Raw genomic sequence first — 14,568 nt, forward strand, 5'->3', positions numbered from 1 at the left:
AATTTGTTTTGTAATCGTTGCTAGTCCTATTATAATTTTACTAACTTCTACTTAGTAAAATAATAATAATTCTATGAAATGTAAAAGTTTTAATGCGAGGTCACGTTTCCCTTAAACTGATCAATCTAAACGTAATTTGTTCCCAGGGAGTTCACGAAGCTCGACAATCATTTGCAGCACGCGATAAGAGGGTTGACAAGGAAAAAATGTTCATCTGGGGGCACACGAGATGGACGTTCTCTTAACGCGGATAGGGAAAAGGAGCAGACGCGGCGCTCCTCTTGCAGACCGCGGCTAGGAAATTAAATAACCAAACTTTTCGAGAAAGATTGCCGGGGTTACTCTGGAAGGTAACGGCGGAGAGTAGGTGGACGACGGTGGCGGTGAAGTGACTGGAAAGAATCAAAAGAACAAACGGTAGCAATGGGGGTGAGCGACGCTAAGCCCCGCAAGAACTCCAAGACAAACGTGACTCTGTCCGCCATTTTCTGCCCTCTGTATACGACGTCGGACTTGGCCTCGCTTCAACGAATTTTCGAACTTTCCACCGCCGTCTTTCTATTCAACGCTCGCTATTCTTCTCCATCCTGGCCGTCTCCGTCGTGAGTAGTTCGCAAGAATTTTTTTCCCCTCTGCCACCCCATTCCACTTACGGCTCGATTCTCTGTCGGCCAAGTTTCCTTCTCGTTATGCCAATGGCCGGGTATCGCCGTGCATGGGAAATTTAAAAGTTGCTTGGCTGACCTGCTAACGCGGTCAGTCGGTACATGGAGGAGCAACGATAAGACGATGCGAAAATTCGATCAAACTACTTGATAGTCAGATGAAATATGAATCTGATAAAAGCGAGGGAGTTTCGAGCCTTTCTGATTGCATTGCATAGTTAAATATTCTACGATCATCGAAAATTCTGTGAAAAATCGAATATATTTTTACGAAACATATTAGGTCAGATTTTTCAAAGTTTGAAATTGACGATTTATACTACTCATTCTTTATACTATCGACAATTTGCTTTGAATCGCGTATGTTCGATGTGAAGAAGATTTATAACAAAAATACCTAAACTTTGTTAAATATTATCTACCATGAACAATGAGAATATTCGATCAGAGTATTTTCTCGCATGAGATTAATACAATATATTATATTGATAATAAATACAATAAACACCACAGGGAAAGAACATAATATGCAACGTTAAAATTTACTAATCAATTCCACGTAACCAGAACTGTACTTTTATTTCATCGCGAGATTCCAAAACTGTCAATTCTAGCAACATTAAATATATCGTAATATTAATCGTTTCACTTTTGAAACTACCAAATGACATAAAAGTAAAAAAGTAAGCAAGTAAAATCTTTTAAATGAATTATCATGGTTTTCCCATGTGTTCTTTATGAGTTAAAAATGACATTTTGTACTCGTATACCAACCAAGTAAATGGGATAAAAGGACTAACAAATTGGAATTCATCGAAGATTTGCCTATTTCCTCTATCTGGTTATAACAGAGGATTACGTAGTGCTCGGGAGCAAGTGCATCAATTTTGCTAAAACTGATATGCCACCAAGTTAAACGGAATCCCAGTTTGGTATTGATGCAAGCGGAGAACGACGTTTCTCAATAGAGGGTCGACTGAAAATTCGGGTGTTTGGATATTGAGTGCTTCCGCATAAGCGAAGCTACCTTCGGGAGCGTCGTCAGCAATCAGTAAACACAATAAAGGAGCGACTGCTTTGAGCCCTGTAGACGCTGATAATTGGACGAGGCTTTCGCAATACAGGCTTTAACCGATCCCTTCTCGTTCGTTCTCGTGTTGGCGTTGTCCGAGGTGTCCAGAATAGCTCGAGGTAACGAGGCAATCTAGAAATGCGATTTGGCTTAACGACAAAAGCGATTTCCAATCACCAGGAACAACAGGAACCGGCAACTTGCATAAACTCGCACCTGGCAACGATTTCCACGAATTCAGGGGGAAAAAATACCCGAGAACTTCTAATCCGTCGATTGAAACGCGAGAACAAATTGATTTCCTTTTTCCCACTTTGGTGCAACGCCGTTAGGTTTAGGATCGTTTGATCTCGGCTGACGACGAACGAACACGAACATTTCCATATTAATCGTGATAGAATTTGTGCAATAGTTTCATAGAAATTTAAAAAGATTATCCTTCTATCTGTTCACAGCATCATTCTTCGTTTATCGTTTAGAAGCTGATGTCTTCTATTTTTGGAAATATAAATACGAGATTATTCTTGCTTAAGTATTCCTGCTTCAGAGATGAATAGGAAAGCTAGCAATATTCGTGAATAAATTTTGCAAGTATTTAACGTAAAACTTTCGTCGATAGGAAATACAGATAGAAACATTTTATTAAATCTGTTGATAATATATCTCAGTGTATATGAAAGATATATATTGAAATTTTCGAATATAATCATTTCCTTTCCGATCTGATAAAAATATTGCGAAAAATAGTACGCAATTTGCTAATATCAGCACTGCAGTCGTACTGAAAGATATTAAATTTCTTAATGGACCCATTTACTTGCAGGAATATAGTAGGGGAATTCCTTTGGCGCGGAATGTTTCCCGGCGATGTATCGCAAAGTGCGTTATTGCGATAATTCGAGAGTCGCCTTTCGTTACGTACTATTATCAAGAGCGAATGCACTTTACGACTGTGAGATAAGAAGCGAAAGACAGTGTTGGCAAGAGGATGCCTAGCTTGTTGGCTCGATTCGCGGACGCTGGCAAAAACGACTACGAGAACATGCACCTTGCATTTGCGCATACAATCTGCAGTTGGTTTTATGGCGTGCTGTGTTCCGTCAAATTTATGCGAACCTCCATGTCTTCTTCTCGAAATTGCCTTTCCTCTATCCGCTAACGATAACTGCATTCTCCTGATTTCGCTCCAAATATTTACTTCTCGGTCAACGATATCTTTTTCTACCTATACATATTACCAGAAAATTAATAACATTTTTCACGCGAGAAGCAAAGATTTATTCGCTCCATAATTCAGAATGAGGATGAAAGATAACATTGAAACCTAGTTTCAACGGTACTTTTCTTTTCGTAGTTCCGCTTAAAGCTTGTCATTAAAATTATCTCCCATCTGGTAGATCGTTCACCACTGTCTCACAACCATTGCCAACACAGTCGCCAGGATCGTTCAGAACGGTGGCAGAGTAGAGGATAGCAAGTGCTGAGATTCGGTTTCCTCGGATGATGGATGTCGACATTTCCGCGCAGAGTGGGGACACACCATCTTCTGATACAACGCCGAGGACGGATTCAAAAAAGTCGGATGCAAAGACTAAGAGGAGAACGTGGCCCGTCGAGGATACCGGAAACCGGGATCATGTGTTCATCGGATACGAAAACAAAAGGACGAAAGGTTGCTCCTGAGCAAGAGGGGAAATGGAACCATGAGCCGGTAAGAGAAGAGATTTCATCGTGGCTTGCGTCATCAGTCGGCGTAACGCTTCACCGGTCAGGCAATAGCGGACGAAACGCAATTTTTCACGGATGCCGTCGAGCCGGAAGTCTAGCGGAAACCGGAAGCGGGATCGGCGAACGCGTGGAACACGTTCCGAGAAGAAATAAAGCTGCGACCAGATGCGTGTCTAGCTTCGATAAAAAAATGAGCAACGTTATCAGAATCGCGATAGAAAGAGATTAAGCTCGTTTGATACATCGCTGTTATCTTGTTAGTCCACATAATTGTTATCATTTCTCATTTATAATGCAGCTAATATCTATGTATATCTCCTCTGTATGTTTCTGACATTACACGATAGAGGGACGTTCGTAGAATCTTTGACACGAACGTTGCGGATTTACCAATGATTGGCGTTAAACTTGACAATGACGCCATGTGGTCCACCGATAACCAATTATGTCAGAATTAATTGAAATGTTTCGATCTTCGTAAACTTTATAATGCTGTTAATACTATAATAATAATTTGAAATCTGAAATGCACTATGGGACATTTATTTATAAAATCTATTTCTAGGAGATCTATAAAATTCTAGGAATTTTTATTTTGTATTGTTAATCAATATATAATACAACCAACATATAATTTCATGACTACCAGAGTATGTATAACATATAGTATAACCTTCTGAAAATTACTAAACATTTCTGTCTGATAAGATGTTATATCGGAGTATAACAATTTATTGTACTGAAAGAAACGACAATACATCAACGCTATGTGCAATACACAGATATGAAATTCATCCAGCAACCAATCTGTTAACAGGACCACCGTGACCGCATATCAACGTTGTTAACCGTGAAATCAAGAGTGTTTAATCTTAATCTTTTAAACAGCAATTCAAGCGATCATTAGCTTCGTTTGATGTCGCGTTGTCTAAGTTCTAGCAAACGGAATAATCCATTTTAGGTTTTATATCACGAAAAACTGTGCATGAGTTCGCGACGGATATCGAAAACAAAAGGTGGATTCAATTTTTAGTCGTGGAAAGATTTAATAACGCGACGACACAGGACTTCCGTCGGATAGTTTGTCTTTGATGGAGTAGAAAATAAGAACGTCGCATTTGTATTCTACGAGAAACGTAACCGAGGTTTCTTTCTGACACGTGAAACTCTAGTTTTCGAACCACGGATTGAAAACGCGTTGGTATTTTGTGTGGAATTGAATTAACCTTCCGGCGGTAGAAAATTAACGTTCAGCGATGTACAAATTTTGATGGTTCTAATGTGCCTCTTCTGACGGTAAATAGACGGAACGAGATTTTAACAGGTACTCTGTCTTTATTTGCCGTTTATAATTCAATTCAGGGAACCATTAGCATCTCATCTCGTACAAACTTATCTCACTATATAGCAATACAAAAAAGGTATTCGAGTAGATGGAAATATTGCTGGAAGCAACGTATGTTAACGTTCAATAGTTTTTGTTACGTTAAAACGAAGCATATCATCCGTAATGTATTCTACGTTAATGACAAAATTACATCAAAGGATTCAATTACATCTAAACGTTCGTTTGATTCTCTTTTTTTTGTATTGTAAAAAATTTCGAAACCAATATATTTCCATTAACAAAGAAAAAGTAGATTTCTCTTTGAACATCTCAAACAAATTGACTCTGTTACGTGCTTCAAGAGTAAATGCAATAACACAAGCTCGGCAACAGTCAGTCGTTAATTTCGCAGTTAAGATTCCGCGTAAAGAAACTGGAGTACCGAAACGCAAAAGATAGATCGCTGAAAACGATAAATATTAAAAAACTCGAGAAACTTTCATATCAAAACGACCAGCAAAGTACTTCTAACAATCGACAAAGCGTTAAGTGACCCGTTTTGCGTGATCGCGTAAAAAGCAATGTCAAAGGGAGATCGCTTAAAAGAAACAACGTGGCTGAAAAGTTCGATGAGTGGTATTAAAACAAGAAGCCGAAGACACGGACGAAGATGCAGCAATAATGGTAACACCGCAAAGAATAGTTCGTGGATCCATAAAGAAATATAGAAAGGGGAGAGGGAAGGCCGGAAGAGAAAGGGAAGTATCAAAGAGGAAGTAGATACGCAGACTGGTAACTGAGAAAGAGAACGAGAGGTCGACGAAATGGGATAGGCAATGGGACACAGAAAACGGCGCACGTATTACGTCAAAGGCTACATCGTCGGAAACGGAAGTGAGGTGATGCTTATTCAGTCGGAAGTTGCAACGGAGCTTGCTGGCTTTCACAGAAAGGAGGGAGAAGGGGAAGGCGTACTCAGGCAGAGAAGAGGAGCAAAGAGACAGGAAGGAAAAGAGAGATGGGAATAGTGGAGGACCTATCGGCCGGAAGACGTAGATACTTTATCTACCGTGGTCGCGATAGATAATTCTCTGGAAAACTCGATAAAACCGTTTCGCTTGTCGCGTCCATTGGTCGAGCAACGAAAACCCGCATTCCTATCCCACAATCCATTTCCTCGAATGTTTCTAATTACGTTCGGTACACCCGATACATTTATCCTTTCCGCTTCTAACCGCTATCAGAAATTACTTTGCTCTGGTTTCCTTGGATCCTAGTTGTGGAAATATGTATCTTCAGCTATAGGTACGTTCGTGTAATCAGGTGAACGTATGTACGTGGGCGGTTCTTGGTTTGTGAGTTTAGTACGGGTTAAGTTGAGAATCGGAGATAGTTGGGAGGGATTTTTCGATTCGGTTGGGTAAGGTTAGTTAGAATGAAATTATCGGTGTCGGAGGGAGATAAGATAATTAGAGAAGCAGAATGTTCCTAGTAATGCTCTAACGTTTTAATAGGTTACAGCATAATCTTACATGAGTCTTCGTCATAAATGTACAGTTTCAATTAAGATTAGACAATATAGTAAATTAGCTTCGATCTTTTTTACCGTTATTAGTGAAAATATCTAAATGATCGTAACACATCTTATTAATTCTAACATCAGGAACCTCGCATCTTCCTCAAATATACCTTTTGTTCATATCAGCCAAATCTTTTACTTACAGTTAATATCCCAATATATTTTACTTAACAGTGACCCATTCTAACCTAATTTCTACGATATACATATGTATCTATGTACGTATATGGTTCAAAGAGGGAAACGTATAATATTGCATCCTGAGAGTTCTTCTGACTATTTAACGAAACGTTACAACGCAAATCCACTTCACTACGCTTCCACTATAAATACCATTAACAAAATTCTCAGCTTCCGTGAAAATGAATAGCATGTAGCGTCATTAATGATAAACGAACGATCGGTTCAATCGGCGAATAACACTTACGCATTTGAACGTGACGAACAGGCGAGCAGAGACTGAAATTTTCGATAGCGATGGTACGAGGCGCGCAGACGGCGCGAAAGAGACGCGTCGGCCTCTGACAGAGGCGCGTTTCACGTGAAACGCGAGAGCGGAGAAGGAAAACAGAGGCGGGTGATGAAAGGGAGGGCAGACCTCTAAACTCGTTGTTCCGGATGGCGTGGCGAGGCATGATTAATATCGAAATACGAATGACTTTATTCATGAGGGGTCGCCTTGTTATGCAGATCGAATTTATGGTTAAATCATATGGTGCTCTCCGCACGCGCTGCCCCGCGATCGTTAACGCTTTCCCGTGTCTCGTTGACGGCGCGGTACGAAATCAGGATAACCAGATCGTAGCCTAAAGGAACGAAAGCGGTCGAAAGATATCAGTGGTCATACCGCGTTTTAAAGTAGCCACAGCGTCGTTTCTTTTACGATTATCTCTGCTCGTTTGGTGAGCTGTAAATACATTTTCGACGTTTTTTCTTATCCTTTGAAGACCGTTTAAACGTTTCTGTGCATAGTGTGCGTATTCACGTTTTGAATATAGCGCAGCGAAGATGTTTAAGAATCTTCGTGAGTGCGTTTGGGAGGAATTTCAGGAATGTTGGCAACGTTGTTGGGTCGTGAAGCGATGCTATCGATAAAGACCGATTTCCTGCTATTGTAGACGTAATAAATCTCACGGGGTGTTCAATACATTAAACAGAAATTTATCATCGTCACTCGAACGCTGTCGGTGACGCCGTGCAAAGGTACGCGTCAGGGACAGGAATGATAATGACTTTTCGGTCTATATTTTTCACTTTCACAGACAAGGCTGGGATAATGGCTTTGCGCCTATTGTGCGACACGATCCCGTATAATTATTAACTTCGATAATATCAGCTATTTTGAAAAAATCGATCAGTTACGTGGAACAGATTGAAAATATTTATTCAATACGCGTCTGTTTATATAGTAAGAAGAATTTGGCTGACATAATGCTACCAACTCACCTTCGTGCAGTTTCTCTAGAGTTCCAGCCGAAACTCCGACAAATAGGAAGACAAGCCAGAGCAGACTAGCCATTCTTCTCAGCCACGTTCGATTCCTTGACGTATCCATCGCGCTAACACTCAAACACTGCAACAGAATTGGATTTTTCTATATACTAGATGAAGTCTGATCCTCGAAACACATTTGTAAATAGTACATAGACATATCTATGTAAAAAAGTCTCATAATATTTGTAAATTTTAGTTGAATCTAAAATTTGAGTAATAGTTTCGATCACTATTTGTATAAAATTATTCAGAGATTTTCGACTATGTGTGTGATGACGGAAGCGATCAAGTTCAATAATCAACAATATTCAAACATCGGTCTTAGCATCGGACGATTGATGTTATGGCAACACCCATAATATTTGCTACAAACAAAAGCTTCCCGTTAATCTCTATTTACACAAGTTCCCGTACAACTATCGATTTCTACATCCAAACCCGTCGTGCTCTACTACTAAACGTTACCATCTGTCAAAGGTAAAGCTTTGTTACGTAATCTCACTAATCGGTTCGCCGTATTATTTTCTCATTTCTGTCTAAACCTAATTTCCTATTGCTTCGTAAGGAATGAAAACATCGTTGTCGTTAAGCGAAATTGCACGATGTTTCTCTGTTTTTTAACTCTGTGTAATTACTTATCGGTAATAATTAACAGCAAACATTCAAGGCATTCGTTCGATGAGCATACTACAAGTACAATATCAATTCATTCTCCTTAATTAAATCTTATCTCTTATATATTATAATTTTTTAATAAATCATCGACGAAAATAAATTCATACAGACTTTGTATAGAAACTTAAAACAATCATCTTAAGTGAAGCACAATTTACGAAAGAATAAAATAAATGAAAAATTAAGAAAACACTGTAGCTGATTGTCTCGGTCCCCTGCATTTTTCCCTAATAAAATTCTGACTACGTAGTCAGTAGGAAGGAGAGATCAAAGGTCGGCAATCGGCCAAGATTTTCCTCGACACTCGGACTCGAGCCAGTTAAGACACTATCGAGAAAATCACGATTCATCGGTTCCACGGTCCGTGACAGCGTTGAACTTTCCTTAGACGCGAAACTTTTCGTACTCGTTCGCCAGTTGATCGAGTCCCCCGCCACGTAACGGCAATAATGACAAACGATACGAGCGCGAGGTTGTTAACATCGCTTGGTCCCGGGCAAATATGTTTTTATCAATGGCTAGCACCCAGCACCGGAAGGGATGCTCCGACACCGGCGCGCAAACTTTTCCTCCTCTCCCTTCTCCAAACAAGTTCCTAGTGCAGTATCAATAACCAGTTTTCCATGACGAGAAAGCAAGCCGAGTGTCTTGAACCACGAACGGATATCCTTTGGGGATCCGGCTCTTTCTTACTAACCAACTCGCGGATGTTTCTTCGTCGTTCTTGCATAGTTGCGCGAACTAGGAAAGAAAATAACGAATGGTTGATACTAATAGAGCGTTCTCGGTCGCCGGTAAACTTCTCCCGTTGCACCGTTTCTGGTCCTGACCTTTGGTATCGGACGAACCTGCTATCGTAAATCAAAACTTTCTCACCTAAAGGCTGCCTTCTGCCAACGGGGATTATTCGTACTCGTCGAACGCAGCGAAGGATATTTATATGTTACCAGTGGTTTTCTCCTTTCTCGTTTTCGATAGAGGGCTTTTGGTGAAGCTTTTCAAATCGGAAGGATATTAATTTAATGAAATATAGAGTAGCTCGTGGAAGTATCTGAGGTGTAAAAAAGTATTGTCCGTGATAATTCTGGTTGCTGACTGTAAGATGTCACTGATTGTTGATTTTCTTCCATTTTTGATGCGTAGAACAAAAGTCGAACTGCAGTCGCCGCAATTTGAACTCGGGTTTCGAACGTTCGTAACCAAGGCGTTAACCACTGTGCTGCCCGTCCATCCGACACTAGTTAGTGTCGAGTGGTGATGTGTATTTGCTATTATTGAGTGCCACTACAGTACCTCGCCCCTACCAGTGATAAACGTTTCTTTTTTGTGTTCTATGATTTCGTTCGTTGTTTCCGTGTGCATTTGTGAGAGAGTTAGGTATCTGCGAATTTGTCTTTCGATGCGGGATAAAGCGTCAACCGCCTGTTGTCAAACAGATGTTTACAGATGTTGCGCGAAGTCTTCCGATGTGCGCGATGGAACCTGTCAGTACAGTGCGGGGGGCGTCCGCATACGGTCGTAGGCCTCTGTACCATTTTTTTTTAGTATGATGTGCTGGTGGTGATGCCCATGAAAAAACTTGGTCACATGGCAATGGCCACATATCTCACTCCTGGGGCTTGATCATCGTCTCGTATCCCGTCACCGTTCGTTCCGTGTTTGTCGTAGCGGTAGTAAGTAGTACGGTCCAGATTGGCCACAAGCTTAGATTCGCGGTGATGGAACTCTCGGGTAGCGCTATTACCTGTCACGTCTCTTCTTTTCGCTGTCGATCACGTCGGGGTCACCAATTTGAGGTGCAGGCTGTAAGATGTCACTCTGCTGGGGTACTGCTGATTTTTTTCTGTTTCTGTACGTAGAAGAAAAATCGAACTTCGATCGCGCCGGGATTCGAACCCGGGTCCCGAACGTTCGTGATCTAAGGCGCTAACCACTGCGCTACCGTCGTCCGACACTACTTAGTGTCGAGTGGTGGTATTTGCTCGTCGAGTGCCGCTGGAAGTATTTTGAAATTTTACTGGAATTGTAACGACACACGACTTTCATAATTATATCGGTAAAGTTTGAAAGGAAAATGTACACCGAATGTACAAAATAGTTAGTACAAGTAAAGTATTTGTAGAGATTATGAAAGTATTTAAATAGTCAATGAGCCTCGATATACGGTTGGACTATTCTTACTACTTATATGTTTATGATGTCTATTCATCCTCTGTATTAATTCTTTAGTAAATATATGTTTGCAGTAAATGTCTTATGACTTTCATATATGTACATTTTCATATTGGTTTTAAATTTTATTAATACAAATGCCTAACTGTATCACGTTACAGTATTAATAAAATGTGATAGTTCGATGAATGTTCGAACACTTTGAACCTGTACCTACACATTTTCGGCAGAGTGCAATGTAGCGTTGAAAACGCTGTAACAATTTGACGAACGCTACAATGCTTTAGTTTTCTGTATTTTAGTTTATTTTACCAGCTCTATTTTAACTGCTACAGCAGCCGCTTCTATTTTTAAGCAGAAAAATTGTTGGAAATATTTGAATTTATGGAGTTTGTCGTTCGTTCAAAATTTCTCGACAATACGTTGTTTTATCAGTACCTGCCTGTTCGAAGCTACAAGTATGACAAAATTACGGGCACAAACTTCGCGCAACAATATAGCTCATTTCTAGTAGCTCATCAGGTTTGATTCACGGGAATCAGAAATGTACTTTTCTGGCAGTGGCGTTTACCTCAACTTGAAAATACACCTCTAGTCGACGCATGGCCTAAGAAGCGTCTGGCAACAAAATTCGCGCTCGGAATGAGACTGAAAGTGAACTCAATGCGTCACTTAACGACGCGTCGCTGCGTTCTAACACGTCTCGCGAATTTTTCATCTTTTCTTTGGATAAATATAGTTCCGTATTATGCAAATAATATTATCTATTAGACTTAAATTATAATTTATGAATTATAATTATATGTAAAGTATGATTTATGAATTATGAAGACCGCACAGAAAAAATATCGTAATTCCATTTTTGTTAATTTTCGGTTATTTTTGTTACTTTCATGTCATTTTGCTAACTAAGAAGAAATGTCTCGATATGAAGTAATTGAAAAAAGCAAGAACTTGATAGATTTCGAATTTTGAAATTGCTTTTCTATCAAACACAAAAAATGTGATTTTATCTGTAATATAAGATTTTTTATTAAATTTGAAAGCATCTCTCTTGCTACTTTCTACGTTCTGTACGTAGTTATTAAAAGTGCCTTTCACCCAAATCTTTTACGACTTTAAGATGAAGTGGACAAAGACAACGACTAACGAACGCAGAAATTAGGAAAAGGACAGAAAGTGAGGAATATATGTCGAATTCATTATTATTAATTATAACTAGCCCGGAGATGGTAATTACTCGTTTCTGAAGGTGAAATCAGAGTAATTGCATGCGGCAAGAGAAGAGGATGAGTGGTGAACAGACGAACGATAGGGACAGAGTGATGAAAATGAAGAGAACACCTATAGCATCTCTGAATAGTAGAGTAACGTTTCACGCTCTCTCGAAATCGGCGAACTCGATTGCACTTTGAAGGCCTGATGCAGACTCAGCGTACTAAAACGATTCATACGATCGATTCAACTTAGCATCGTTTCGGAATTTCTAGGACGGTCATCCTTAGAATTCTGACTTTCGCAGGATTCTCATAGCTACGAAATACAAATAAGGTGATTTTCCATGGTATTACACGTTATTTACGATTAAGCTCTAGACGAATGAGAATTAACAGTATTTACGTAATCCAGCAAGCAAATTGGAGAACTTGTAGTATTCCCTTTAGAATACACACACATTCATATATGTTATTATATTCTTTGCTTAATTATTTTTATAGTAATGGCTTTTTATTATGTGTCATACCAAATATACTATTTTTATATATCACTCATGGTCTTATAATTACAATATTATAATGTAATATCGCTATGTAATTTTATACAGTGTCGAATATTTTCCACTCCGACTGTTCTGACTGATTCCTCTTCATTTAATCAGTATCTCAGATGTTGAGTTTCACACTATAAATATTTACATACTCACAACACTGTATTCATTAATGTTATACGTATTATATTTTCTCAAATGAATTATACAAAAATAAACTACAATTATAATTTTCATTCGATTTCATCAAATTCCAACTCTCGTGAACAGTGATAAGATCTTTAAAATTTTGTTCCCATAAATCTTCGTAGTTCTTGTCTTACCAAAATGTAAAACTACGATATTTTCGAAACGATATATCGGCCAGACTGTTTAAACCGAAAGCGTATCACTCTCGGAATGAACTTACGTTAATTGATTAATCGAATCAGGACTTTGGCGGTAGTAAAGTAATTGCCAAAGGATATGAGCCTGGAGGGCAGTGCAGCTCGAGGCAGCAACAGCCACTTAGCTACATTGCAACGGGCATTAGCGATAACGAAGTTAACGAGAGCTCGATTAAACCGATTTAGAGGGCAAAACGAGACGAAGGGACGGATAGCCTAACGCCAGTCACTGATCTTCTGAAGTCTGCGTCCTTCAACCCAGCTTAGGCTACTGACCCTCTATTCTCTCCATTCTCTTGCCCCTTATCAAGAATTTCCTTTATTTTTTAAGTCTGAGTAAAGTTTGTCCTTTCTTCTCAAGGATATGAACTTTATTAAAGGATAATGGTGGATAAAAGATAACATTAAATTGACGTTGCTGCTAGTATAAAATATTTGCTGGTTATAAAATCAAAGAGAAAAAATTCAGACACTTATTGTTCAATCATAGTTATTATTAATAAACAAAATCAGATTTCTACCCTTTTATTGCGTAGAGTTCTATGTTTTTATGATACTTATAATCGTAAGATGCGCTGAGATTCGTTCCACAAGCGATGTAGGAATCAAAGTGTTTCATGAGATCAGTTATTCTCTGCGCACATCGTAAGACTAACAATGCTATTATTTCTTAAATCGTTAAATAATTAACGAAGTTCTTGAACTATTAAATAATTTCTCCCTACGTTTAAAATTACCAAGACAATTTTTTACATTGATAATTATAGGTTCCCTGACCTTATCTTAGTTTATTTTCAAATCTAAAATACATAGATATACTTTATCTTACCCAAGCAAATATAGTGTTATAACGACAAACTGCGATTTTATTTAATCCCCACCCCCGATCCATTTATAAAGCGTCCAATTTCCGCGGATTTGAAGGTCCACAGCTCGAAGGAGGCTGGACGTCCCTTTTCCAGGCTTCAACGCATCCCGACGCAACCCCCATAAAGAAATGCCTTGCCTGGCAACGGCGATTCTTCCTTATTCCGCAGACTAGATGATCCGTGACCGTTGGCGCGGCCATCAAAGGCCAGTTGTCCACGGCCGTGCCCTACAATTTTAATTTGCCCGAGCGACTTTGACTCTCTTTCTGGCGGAACGAGCAGGAGGAACCTCTCGGATTTCAATTTCGCCACGAAGAATCCCCCTCGACTGTACGGCCGGGTATAGAAATGCGGGACAAGAGGGACTCCTCGAGTGCACTCAAAGTTGAAGGACGCTCAGGATCAATATTTATAATCTCGATTCTAGACGACCAAGGGTCCTGCAGGATTCGTGTCTGAGACTACCAAACGAGATTCATCGTCGTCGTTTTCTCGGCCACGTTTAATGCTCTGCATCTTCGCCAGCCGATTAAATATTACTTGCAAAAACTATTTATTCCAAGACTATCCTTTTAGCGGCTAATGAAGATCCGTACGACTCCAAGGAAGGAGTTAATTACTGTTTTATCAAAGAAACTGTTTTAAAAGTGGTGTTTCAGTCACGTTGAAGTTTTGCTAGGGATACTCGAAGAATTAATCAGAGCAAAAAATATGTTTCAATGAGATTTTGCAAGCAGAATTAGCATTAATTATATTCCGACAAATGAACCTTCATAATACGTAACAATATTCTCCTAGTAATCTGTTTTACTGAGAAAATTTCTGCTAAAACA

General features: G+C 39.4%; 1 protein-coding gene across 3 annotated transcripts in view; it reads right to left on the bottom strand.

Annotated features, from left to right (window-relative positions):
• Positions 1-14,568, bottom strand: part of LOC117213552 (semaphorin-2A) — a 553,485-nt gene that overhangs the window by 266,806 nt on the left and 272,111 nt on the right. For all 3 annotated transcript variants that reach the window (XM_033458979.1, XM_033458980.1, XM_033458978.1), the window contains one exon: positions 7,818-7,944. In XM_033458979.1, the coding sequence (XP_033314870.1) occupies positions 7,818-7,944 (127 nt within the window). The remainder of the gene's footprint in view (positions 1-7,817; positions 7,945-14,568) is intronic.

The sequence above is a fragment of the Bombus bifarius genome, unplaced genomic scaffold, assembly GCF_011952205.1.
Source record: "Bombus bifarius isolate JDL3187 unplaced genomic scaffold, Bbif_JDL3187 scf7180000009125, whole genome shotgun sequence".
Lineage (NCBI taxonomy): Eukaryota > Metazoa > Arthropoda > Insecta > Hymenoptera > Apidae > Bombus > Bombus bifarius.